General features: G+C 37.2%; 1 protein-coding gene across 1 annotated transcript in view; it reads right to left on the bottom strand.

The window, feature by feature from the left end:
- CFTR (CF transmembrane conductance regulator) overlaps positions 1 to 12,578 on the bottom strand; it is a gene marked incomplete at both ends in the record, with an annotated part of 212,507 nt that overhangs the window by 141,209 nt on the left and 58,720 nt on the right. Inside the window, 4 exons of the mRNA XM_080664132.1 lie at positions 1,200 to 1,325; positions 2,407 to 2,570; positions 3,448 to 3,537; positions 7,082 to 7,297. Of these exons, the coding sequence (XP_080520258.1) occupies positions 1,200 to 1,325; positions 2,407 to 2,570; positions 3,448 to 3,537; positions 7,082 to 7,297 (596 nt within the window). The remainder of the gene's footprint in view (positions 1 to 1,199; positions 1,326 to 2,406; positions 2,571 to 3,447; positions 3,538 to 7,081; positions 7,298 to 12,578) is intronic.

Here is a 12,578-nt window from a genome sequence, read left to right as displayed (position 1 = left end):
TGGAAAACGCTATTGAGAAAAAAAGACTTTAACAAAACAATTTCCCAAGATCTTTAACGGTGATGTTTCTGGAAAGAAAATATAATTCCTTTCCTGGATTTGTCTTGAAAGGCATAATAAAAACAGGTGAGCAATACTGTTTAGGAAATAAATACCCTTTTACTCTTTCTATTTACATGGCAAAGGACTTAACATTTCAGCGTTTCTTTTGTTGTTCCAATCACACACCTGCAGCTCAGTTGCCATCACTGTCTACTGGAATCAGCAGCCTGAATTCCTGATAACCCACAGTCACACCATCCAAAAGGGCGCTGCTCTTCCTTTTAGTGTATTTTTCCCTGTGAAACTCTCGTTTATCCGTCCTGAAATTATTTGTCTTCTAACAGTGTATCTATCCCCACTGAGTCTCCTAGAGCATTTATTTGAATGCAGTTTGTAGAACATGGAACTTGACTAAAGATAAATGGTCTCATGCCTACCTTAGTTTATATTTTGCCAAAAATTATCTCAGTAATCTTATCTCAGTCTGTGCTATACTTTTTTTTTTTTTTTTTGCTGGATATCATCTTTACTAATCAGTGAAAGAAAGGTTATCTGAGGCGAAATAAGACTAGAGATAGGTGTTGAGTACTGACTCTAACTCAGGATGTGGTTTTTGTTACTTGAACTGACTTCCCAAGGGGAAGGTTTATAGAAACACGATGTATAGATATTACCTTGTGCTATTATTTTTAAGTTAAGGAAGAACAAACATCTTAACCAAAGGAAGCGGGGTGTTATTTTTTTCATTTTTCATGAGCCATAACACATAGATTAAGGAATATATAACAATAGCCAATCATTTATTTGGTTCAGAATTGTGCACTTCTTACTCTAGCAGTTCCACTTAATGTTTCAATTAGCCTCCAGCACCAGGAGTATTACTTTAGTCAAATAAGTGTAGTAAGCAGCTATAAGCACATATAAGAGATTCTTTTGTGAGGTATAAATACCTTTCTAGTGAAAAAAACACCTGACAAATGATGTAAATCTACAGCCCATAAAAATGACTTTATGCCACTAACACATGAATATTTGAGATAACTTAATACAATTGCTTGTCAGTAACTTCAAATATGAGCTAGAAGTCCACTGAAAGTCATTTTTGAAATATTAAACATTCACTGACTAATGATATTGAAACTATCTAAATGACTTACTGCCTTAGGTTTTCAATCATTTTTTCCATTGCTTCCTCCCAGCAGTATGCCTTAACAGATTGGATGTTTTCAATAATTTCTGAGGTGATCACGAGTCTTTCATTGATTTTCCCAGCTCTCTGATCTCTGTAAGTCAATCAATCAATTTAATAATTAGTAAAAACAAAGCACATTATGCACTAAGAACTGCTCAAGCTTTGAAAAAGTCACATTTCTTTTATTAAACAGCATTTTATTATCAAATAGATGAAAAAAATAATAGCTACCACTTAATAAATGACCCCTATGTACCAGACATTGTAGTAGATGCATTCCATACACTATTCCTGATCCTTACTGACAGTCTAGGAGTGGTGGTTATCTCTATTTTAAAGATGAAAAAAACAGAAACTCAGTGGAGTAAAGTAGCTTACTTAGGTCACATAAATAGTAAGGGTGCACTCTGGGATTCCAGCCAAGAGCTAACTGACTCCAAAATTTGTACATTTTCTATCATGTTCTAGCTGACAAACTCCTCTATCTAAGCATTGACTGATATCACTGAGTCATTCTGTAATATAAAGTAACTAAGGCTTTGATGTGATAATCCATGAACCAGGTAGTAAAAGCTTATAAACTACCCAAAATCTATGTGTTCCTTCCCACTCAATTAATGTTTTATCCATTATACTTAAATATCATGATCTACAAAAGTGAACTGAATGGTGACATATTTATAAAGAAATTGTACAAATTGACAAGTAAAAAATGTCCCATTGATATAGGAAGTATTATTTGCACCATTAAAATAATTCCTTGATGGTGTGCTCACCACCGAAAGGCAAGTGTCGTTCAATCACCATTTACCCCCCCTTTACACTCTTTTACTTACCCTCACCCTCCTTTCCTTCTGGTCATCACTATACTGTTGTCTATGAGGTTGTTTTTCCCCTTAATCCCTTCACCTTTTCACCCAGCCCCCAAACCCCTCCCTTCTGACAGCTGTCAGTCTGTTCTCTGAATCTAGTTTCCATTTTGTTTGTTTGTTTATTTTGTTCATTAGATTTCACATATAAGTGAAATCATATGGTAAAAAAAAAATAAAATAAAATAAATAAAATAAAATAATTCCTTTTTAGTGACACCCAGTAAGTAATGCACAGGGCAGTCCTGGGTTTATTGAAAACCTAATTTAAAACCCTTTCAAGCTATGTAAATAGAGTGCTACCTGTACTTCATCATCATTCTCCCTAGCCCAGCTTGGAAAATGGAGAGGACTATGAGGAAAGCAAGTCCACAGAAGGCGGAGGCCTGTAATAGTTCCCAAAGCAGCCCCATCAGGAGCGTCACTTGTAAAGGTGCAATCCACACGAAATGTGCCAGTGCGAGTCCCTGGAAAATAAAATCACAGTGAAAACTGGTGCTATTTTATCCCTCACCCCACCCCCCAAAAAAAAAACAGACGAGCATAGATGAATGATCTTATACAATCAAACACTTTATGATTCTGAGCACACTAAAATCTAGGTATTCATTACATAAAACACGTAGCAATATGTTTAAACCTTCTACACACAGACTAGGATTTCCCAAGGAACACATTTCAAGTTACTGCATTTTTAAGTATGGGTTTTGTTTTTTTAATCCAGGGGCCTTGACATTGGATCTCTTAAGTGTCATGTCAAGAATTTCTTTTAAATAACTTACTTCTATTTGGATAAAGCAAGAGCCATGAGAGAACAAGACTATCCAGAAGCCCAGTCTCCACCAAGGCACAACTCTGACCACATATTCAGAATAAATGCATGCTCAGTGCAACAGTAATTTGCTTAGTGCCTGTTTAGGGCTCAATACTATGTTAAATATTGAAAATGCAAAGATCAACAAGACACATTATCTGTTCTCAAGGATCTAGCATTTATTTGTGACACAAGATGGCACTGACCAAAAATTGCTCAGAATATCATATTCAACCAAAGTAAATAAGTGATTTAAAGTATTAAAAGAAAACAATATCTGATAAGGATTGAATTTTGAAAAACCTCACCACATACCCAGCAGGCTGAGGTGTCTCTGAATTGGATGGTTCCACAAGACCCCAGAAGGGCACCTTACTACACAACTTACCTTTCTCAGTTTTCAAAAATAGGGAAGGTAGAGAGATGTGTTCTACTTAACCACTTATTACCATTATCTGATCCAGGAAAACCTTCAGGGTTATACGATTTTTAACGATAATGCATAAAAGATTATATCAGTAGGTACATACTTCATCAAATTTGTTCAGGTTATTAGAAAGGAGACTAACAAGTTGTCCAATACTGATTTTATCTAGAACACGGCTTGACAGCTTTAAAGTCTAAAAGAAAAAATGGAAAGTTAGATGATGTTGAAAAACAGAAGACAAATATATCCATAAGTAAATTATAACACAGCTGAGGTATTAGTTTACTATGTGTGTATTTTTAAGTAAAGATAATGAAAATTACTTTATGTTCATTTGGCTTTCTATCTTCTCAGATATATTAACATTGCTCTTCATAACAAATATTATACTGGCATGCCCCTCATTTTATTTTCCAGCATCTAGACAGTAATAAGTATTTTTTGCTCCTCCATAAAGGAAATGATATTGTACCTAAATACTTATTTATACAGTGTGAAGGATTTGTTTTATTGTTATAAAACATGGAACCAAAGGCAGTGGAATTTATAATTAAAACCTTGGCCTTGCCCTGGACGGTGTGGCTCAATGGGTTGGACATTGTCCCCTACACTGAAGCGTTCCCAGTTCAATTCCCAGTTAGGGCACATGCCTGGGTTGTGGGTTTGATCCCGATGATCATTCAGGAGGCAGCCAATCAATGTTTCCCTCTCACATCAGCATTTCTCTCTCCCTTCCTCTCCCTCTAAATATCTATTTTAAAAATCTTTTAAAAAAATACAAAAACCTTGGCCTTAAATTTTGCTTGCCTTCCTATTGTAATTCTATTGAATAAAATTAGTCAAAGTCTATTAAAGTACATTATGAATAACTGAATCATTAATAATTTTGTGAAAGGTTATACCACTAATATAAAATCCTTAAATTTTACAAAGAAATATACATCCATATATACAAAATAGAATTGTTTAGTAGATAAATGAATTATGTTATAAAAAATTAGTCATACTTTACCTGCAAAATTTAATAAGAATTGATTTGCCATTTATATGAAAGTATCTATCTCATATTTGTTTTAACTAAATTCCTCACATATGTATTGAGCACTCAGCAGATGCAAATCATTAAGGCTTCAAAGATTATTATTAAGATTTAAAAAAACATAATTCTTGCCTCAAGGCAACCTAGTCTGTGCATATCTATATATGATAAAGATAAATGAGTTAAAGGGAGTAGAATATAATAGAGTGGTTAAGAGAAAGTTCACATATCCGGTTACAAAGTGTGGAAAAATTTTATTAAAGGGGTAGAATTTAAGATGGGCGTTGAACAATGAATAGTATATAGATAAGCACAGATGAAGAAGGAATCAAGGCAATTAATTCCAAAACACTATTAGAGCAACATGAGGGTAGGGGAGGAATCCACTGAGCTGGATCACACATAACTTAGTAACAGACTCAGTCTCAGGTGACTGAGTTCTCTCTCCATGGGGCTCCATGTTAAGCACAATAAACACTCAGTGAATATTTTTCACTTTAGTTTTCTCTATCTTGTTGAAAATCACAGGCAAAGCTAAATTTAGTTTGTACTTAGATTCATTTATTTAAAATATAATTTGAACGTGTCACAGTTGTTTGGGAACAAAGCAAAATGTTGCCCTATTACAAAATTTGGAATATTGCAGAAAGAATTAGCGATGGCCTGCCACATGGTTGAAAATGGTCAACCAAAGGTACCAGTTTACTTTAGGGACCAAACCACAGCCATTTGGAGATGCAATTGCATCCTTTGGTGATTATGTCAAAGAAGGCTAATAAATGTGGCTAGATAAAGCAAACTGGGTAAGAACAGATATTCAATCATGAGAAAGTAGGAGACAACAGGTTCTAACTTTTCATGAATACATTCTGGATCTGAAAGCACATATATGTATTACTGTATTTGTGCTAAATGTTTGTTACATGTGGGGCCTTATTTACAAACTAACCTGCTCCTTCTTTGATCTCTCCTCCCTTTTAGCCCAAACTATTTCATGCCTCTCTTTCCATATGACACGGTTTATCTTGCTACATGATTACAGTGCTATTTTATTTTCCCTAATACTTGGAAAACTGTTCACTTCAAGGATTATGATTTATCCATTTTAGAAAATTTAAACAAGTTTTGCACAATGTTCTCTACTTTTTAGGTCTTAGTTTCTTAAAACCTTTTATCCATAGAAAAGGGATAATAGCTCCTACCATAGAAAGTTTGGGAGAGGCTCAAATGAGATAGTATACCTAAATCACTTAGCAGCTTGTCATGCATGTCATTAGCTATTACATATATTATGACAGTAAGAACTTCTATAAATATTTTTTAAACTGGATTTGACTTTCTTTAACATACTTGCTGTGTAGATTCTACCTTCTAAATAATATCTAATAATTTCTTCACAAGTAAAATTTCTGAATCAAAATAAAATTTAATAAAATCGCTGTTGATTTATCACTCATGCTTTCCTGGTACTTGTGAACTGATAGACTGCAGCTGAGGTGATTAAATACAATGTGAACTCCATTTTATTTTTCTTGTGCCTCAATAAAAGGCTTCCTTGAACAATAAAGTATAGCTATCAAGGTTTTACAACACAAGTGACTTTACACATATATTCTAGAAGTGTTATGGGTTATTTGCTAGAGGTAATTTCAGATCCATGACCCTTATAAGCCAGTTAAATAAAGGTTTTACATTGGAAGAATAAAAGAGAGAATAAGGGTAAAGCAGTATCCAAATGATTCAACCTAATGACTTGGTAGATATAATCAGTCACATATGGTCTTGAATCAGGTTGTTGAAAACACATGTTATTGAAATTATCTTAAATTGTGTTTGCAAGGTAGCTAAATCTTAATCTGAATTTACCTAAATCATGTTTCAACAACTTGGGTTCTTGTCTGGACAGTACACACAACCAGAGAAGGTTCTAACGGCTGCCATCCAAGTGCTATTCTAAAATATTTTGATTTGCAGGACTCACAGAATGACAAAAATCTAACTCAAAATAAGGCAGCGGGTAGGTGAATATACCACTGTGTCATAACAGTTAAGATGAAAACTTTCAGTGCTTAGATTATCATTAACAATTACGTACTATATCCTTATTGTGCTGTTTTAAATATATTTTTATTGATTTCACAGAGTAAGGGAGAGGGAGAGAGAGATAGAAACATCAATGATGAAAGAGAATCATTGATTGCTTGCCTCTTGCAAACACCCCCTACCGCCCTGGGGATCGAGCTTGCAACCCAGGCATGTGCCCTGACCTGGAATTGAACCGTGACCTTCTGATTCATAGGTCAATGCTTAACCACTGGGCAACACCAGCCGGGCAATATATTCTTATTGTTGAATACAAGCATGCATGGCATTTTTTATAAAACAGCATTTTGTCAATAACTTACGCAGATGGTAAGAATCATTTTAATGGGTAGCCATAGATTCCAAAAAATGATGACCTGACTAGTGAAAAAAAAACCAAAAATGAAACTATACTATAGGCAGTTTATAGGAAGTGTTCAATAATTATTAAAGTGAATTAAATTATCAAAGGAAATTAGAAACATTAATTATTGCTGCCACTTATTTCACAGACTTATGAAATTGAGTTCAGCATGTATCCCTAATTTGTAACCATACGGCATTTAAACCATGGTGCTACTCCATGTAGCCTGGAGACTGTACAAGGAAATATTACCTTCTTATAAATCAAACTAAACAGAGCTATCCTCATTTGCATTCCAATGTGATGAAGGCCAAAAATGGCTGGGTGCAGGAGCAGCGTCCTCAGGATAAAAAGAAGGCATAATCCTATGCCTAGGTAAATGGCGATGGAGCGTTCCACCTTATTATCTGGATCATAGGAAGCTATGATTCTTCCCAGTAAGAGAGGCTGGACTGCTTTGGTGACCTCCTGGAGAAGAGAACAAACAGAGAAGTGAAATTTTATTCCCCTTTTATAAAATATCCTCACAATTTCAACACAGGAAGTTTTATCTTTAGAGGAGAACTTTAAATGGCTACACAAAGAGCCATGTCATATGTGGTAGAGAGAAGGAAAGACAGAAATGTTGATGTGAGAGAAACACATCGGTTGGTTGCCTCCTGCACAACCCAGGTACATGCCCTTGACTGGAATCGAACCCAGGACCATTTGGTCCGCAGGCCAACGCTCTACCAGCTGTGGGCAAACAACGGCCCGCAGGCCGGATCCGGCTGTTCTATCTGGTTCTCTTGCTCTCCCCTCCGCTCCTTTACTTTGAAATTATATTAGTTCACACAAACACTCCATTCATGCTTTTGTTCCGGCCCTCCGGTCCAGTTTAAGAACCCATTGTGGCCCTCGAGTCAAAAAGTTTGCCCACCCCTGCTAGCCACTGAGCCAAACCAGCTAAGACATTTGTGAAATTCTTGCTATTGCTTTTAATATCTTTATACTTAAACTCCCTGCCATTGTGTCACCATTACATTTTTCCATAACCTGTCACCTCTATCACAATAGACCCATTTGCTGAATTATTCAATTGCAATTTATAACAAAATGAAAGGTGTGTTACTCTGATGTAGACATCTATTCTACATACTGTCATCAATGAACTAGTTAGTTGTCATCTGGCCAAAAGAAGGCACACTCATCTCTTGAACAACAATGGCTATTCCACAATAACACTGGTAATATTACTCTGGGAGGCTGCGTGGTCATAGAAAAAAAAATGCAGTTTATTTTCCGTAGAGAAAATTCCAGTAATAGGACCATCTGCCAGCATCAAACAAACACAAACCTCACAACATGGAACTGTTAATATTCAAGGGCAAAATCAGCACTCCAACCCCCACCCTTTAGTTTTTCCTACTCTGTTTTGAGCAGCATGTTCTCTAATATTTACAATGGAACCATTAACAGATATCACCTGATTATTTTTATTTAGAAGAGAAAACAATGGTAACTGATACCTAGCTGAGTCTTTGAAGTACAGTCCTTTACAAAAATCATCCCTGTACTGACTGGGAGAAACACCATCCTACATTCTTGGCATGTGAAAGCTGTGTGTACACTATTGGTCCGATTATTTCAGAGACACAAGAAATGTCCCAATAAGGCACCATATAAAATAGTGCAATCAGGCTGAGGCTTGAATGTAATGAGACAGAATATAAATTTATCTGAAAATTTGATCAACTATTTCATTACTTTTTATCAGACACAAATCAAAATGGAATTTGCTTAATGGTTCACTAGAATAAAAGAAGAAGACAGATACAAATGTTTAAAATGGCATGACCATGAACACTGAATTCAGAGTCACGAAACCCACATGCTTATCCCAGCATGTTACTTATGTTACACTCTTTGTCAACTTAGCTTAGTCACTTCCCTTCTCCGGGTGGTTTCCTCACGGATAAACTGAGTGGTGGAGCAAGCAGGTCCCTTCAGTGCAAACATCTCTGACTTTATGGCCTGAGTCAGGGGCGTTTCATGGCACAGGCTGAGGATTCCTTGGGCAAATGGCCTGGCCCACATCCTGCCACCATATAGGTGTTTTCTACTCAGAGGGATACAAGTCTGAACAATGTTGAGTTCAGAAGACCAAGTGTCTAGAGAACAGCACAAGTAATTGCACTCCTGGTGGGAATTCTCTTGAGTCTCAGTTTAGCTGAGTCTCCTGGAGAAAAATTAAGAAGCCTGAAAATAACTCCTGGGAGATATACCTGGTCTCTCATGGGATCCTCCAGACCAGAGCTTAAAGTCACTCTGAATCTAAATCCTTTAGGAATTCTGTTCTGCCTGCATACCCAGGTCAGGGCCAGATGTTTCTAGAGATAGGAAGTCTGCTGTATATTCAGACCATGAAAAAAAGTTCAGATGAAAATAGAAAACTTGGTTCAGGCTTGCAATTACATTAAATGAAATAAGCCCAAGATAACTTTACCTTGAAAATTACAATTCCAAACCCAAATCATACTTGTTTCTAATACAAATAAAATGATTAATTGAAAAAATTATAAATTTATATTATTTTCTATTGTGTGTAGTCAGTAAAATCATCATTATCATCTCAACTCATTTTAAATATACTTTATATGTGTTAATCCCAGGAATACTAGGACATTATTTGAGAAATATTGAGAAGTTAAGATTTTTTAATATTGATAAAATTAATAGCACACCAAAGGTCTACAGAAGAACCTATGGTTATCTCAATAACAACTATAAAGGAATCTGATAAACTTCAGTATCTGTTTCTGATAATCTCTCTATATATAAAAGGCTAAGTGACCAACCGTCTGTCTGACCAGCGGGTATATATAATGCACACTGGCAATTTAAAAATAAACGTTGACTCACGTATGCGCGATACATACCGTATAAAGCTCTCATTGGCTCCAATCGCACACATGTTTTAATTTTATGATACTATATTATATATACTACTAGAGGCCTTGTGCATGAAAATTCATGCACTGGAGTGGGGGTCCCTCAGCCCGGCCTGCCCCTCTCACAGTCCTGGAGCCCTCAGGGGTGGGAGGTGACCCAGCAATCAGGGGAAGGTCATGCCCCACCACACCTCTGCTGTTGCCACTGCCAGCAGCACAAGCCTTGGCTGGCCCTGGTTACCTGAGCCTCGGGCAGCCCTGGGCGGCTGGGCAGCCGCCATCCAAGCTGGGGGGCTGAGGGGACTCTGGAGGCAGGCGCACGGAGCAGCCAGGCCTGTCTGGGGGCAGGCCCAGCCTTGCCACATGCCTGCTGCCCCGGCGGGGCTGAGGGGACTGGGCACCACCATCTTTGAGGGCATGGCAGTCAATTAGCATATTCCCTCCTTATTGGCTGTGGGTGCCACCATCTTTGAGAGCAGGGCAGTCAATTAGCATATTCCCTCCTTATTGGCTGTGGGCACCTCCATCCTGCAACAGTGTGAGGGTTAATTAGCATATTCCCTCTTTATTAGATAGCATTTTGACATGTAATTTTTTGCAGTAATGTAATTACCGCACAAATCTTTCTTCTAATTAAATCCCTTTCAATGTGCACAAATCCGTGCACCGGGCCACTAGTGTTCTAAATAAACTCAAATATTAAGATACTAGAGGCCTGGTGCACAAAATTCGTGCACTGGGGGTGGTCCCTCAGCCCGGCCTGTGCCCTCTTGCAGTCTGGGACCCCTTGGGGGATGTCCGACTGTTGGAAGCCACCAATTGTCTTCACTAGCAGAGAGGTGTGGACAAGGAACCCGGAAGGCTGGTTAACCTTGAAGGCTCTGAAAGGTCAGAGCCAAGCATCCACTGTCTAGTTGAGACAATGGTAGCTAAAGCAACTTCCACCTTTTAGTTTTATGTAATTCCTTGCTGATTGGAATTCCAATTCCAATTCTATTATTGGAATTGCCTGCCTAAAGGCTATGGGTGTATCCCATAGTCTTAATAAAAGGGATAGCAAGGCCAGAGCGGGGTGAAGTCCCTCCCCTTGAGTTGGGCTCCCGCCTGGCCCCCAATATCCCCAAATTTATACTTTCTTGTCTAGTCTCTTTCATTTGCGTGCAGCCTCCTCCAGAGTCTGAACTCTGAACCTGAACCCTGAACCACGCGGGACGTGGTGGGGACACTCACAACTGGTGCCCAACCTGGGGCATTCGCATCCAACTGATGGCTTAGGCCTAAGCCTTCAGTCAGACATCCTTAGTGCTGCTGTGGAGGTGGGAGAGGCTCCTGCCACCACCGCTGCGCTCGCCAGCCATGAGCCCGGCTTCTGGCTGAGTGGTGCTCCCCCTGTGGGAGTGCACTGACCACCATGTGGCAGCTCCTGTGTTGAGCATCTGCCTCCTGGTGGTCAGGGCACATTTGGTTGATTTGCATATTAGCCTTTTATTATATAGGACTAGAGGCCTGATGTGTTCAGAGATCATAATAATCTGGCCACTTAGTGTATATTTTATATTACATTACTAAGATATATTTTTAAATCTCAAATAAATAAAAACTTAAAAGCTTTCTAAAAGAAAAACTGACTGTTGCAAAGATTATAAACTCCTCCAAGTTATTTTATAAGCTTATGCAATCTTCATCAGAATTACAAGTAGAGTTTTTAGAAGTGAACTTCTACACCGTAAGAGCATAGGTGCTCTATCTTAGTTCTTACCAATCTCAACACCATGCACAATACCTAGCACAGAATATTCATTCAGCATGTATTTGTAGAATAAATGGATAAACTGATTCTAAGTTTCATTTTTTTTAAATGAGAGACTAATGAAAAACATTTGAGGAATAAGAATAATGTGTGAGAGGGTTTACATTATAAATATCAAATCATATTATACAACTATAATAACATATGGCATGAGAAAGAAATAGATTAATTCATTTGAAAAGTCCCAAAACTGGTTCAAGTATACTTAATAATTAATATGTAATAAAATATGGCATTTTAATTCAGTGGATAAAGGCTAGATCACTCAATAAATAATGGAGAAACTGAATACTCATTCTAAAAGTTAGATTTATTTTAAATAATTATTTGTAAATTCCAATTAATGTACAATATTGTATTACTTTCAGGTGTACAACTCAGTGATTAGATATTTATATAACTTACAAAGTTATAAATCTAGTACCCATCTGACAGCATACATAGTTATTACATTATTGACTATTTCCTATGCTGTACTTTACATCACCATGACAATTCTGTAACTACCAATTTGTGCTTCTTAATCCCTTCACCCTTTCTCTCTCATGCCCCCAAACCCCCTCCAATCTGGCAACCATCAAAATGTTCTCTGTATCTATGAGTCTGTTTCTGTTCTGCTTGTTCATTTGTTTTTTAGATTCCACATATAACTGAAATCATATGGCATTTATCTTTCTCTGACTTTTTTCACTCAGCATTAAACCCTATAGATCCATTCATGTTGTTGCAAAGGCAATATTTTTATTCTTTTTATAGTTGAGTCATGTTTCATTGTATATATGCACCACTTCTTCTTTATCAATTTATCTATTCATGGACACTTAGGTTGCTTCCATATTGTGGCTATTGTAAATAATGCTGCAATGAACCTATGGATGTATGTGTCTTTTCAATTTAGTGTTTTGGATTTCTTCAGATAAATACTCAGAAGCGGGATTGGTGTGTCCTTCTTTGTCTCTTGTTATATACTTTGTTTTAAAGTCTATTTGTTGTTGCTTCCATTTTTATG

The sequence above is a fragment of the Plecotus auritus genome, assembly GCF_963455305.1.
Source record: "Plecotus auritus genome assembly, chromosome: 4".
NCBI classification, from domain to species: Eukaryota; Metazoa; Chordata; class Mammalia; order Chiroptera; family Vespertilionidae; genus Plecotus; species Plecotus auritus.
The sequence above is the reverse complement of the archived record's forward strand: the minus strand, read 5'-3'. Positions and strand labels throughout refer to the sequence as shown.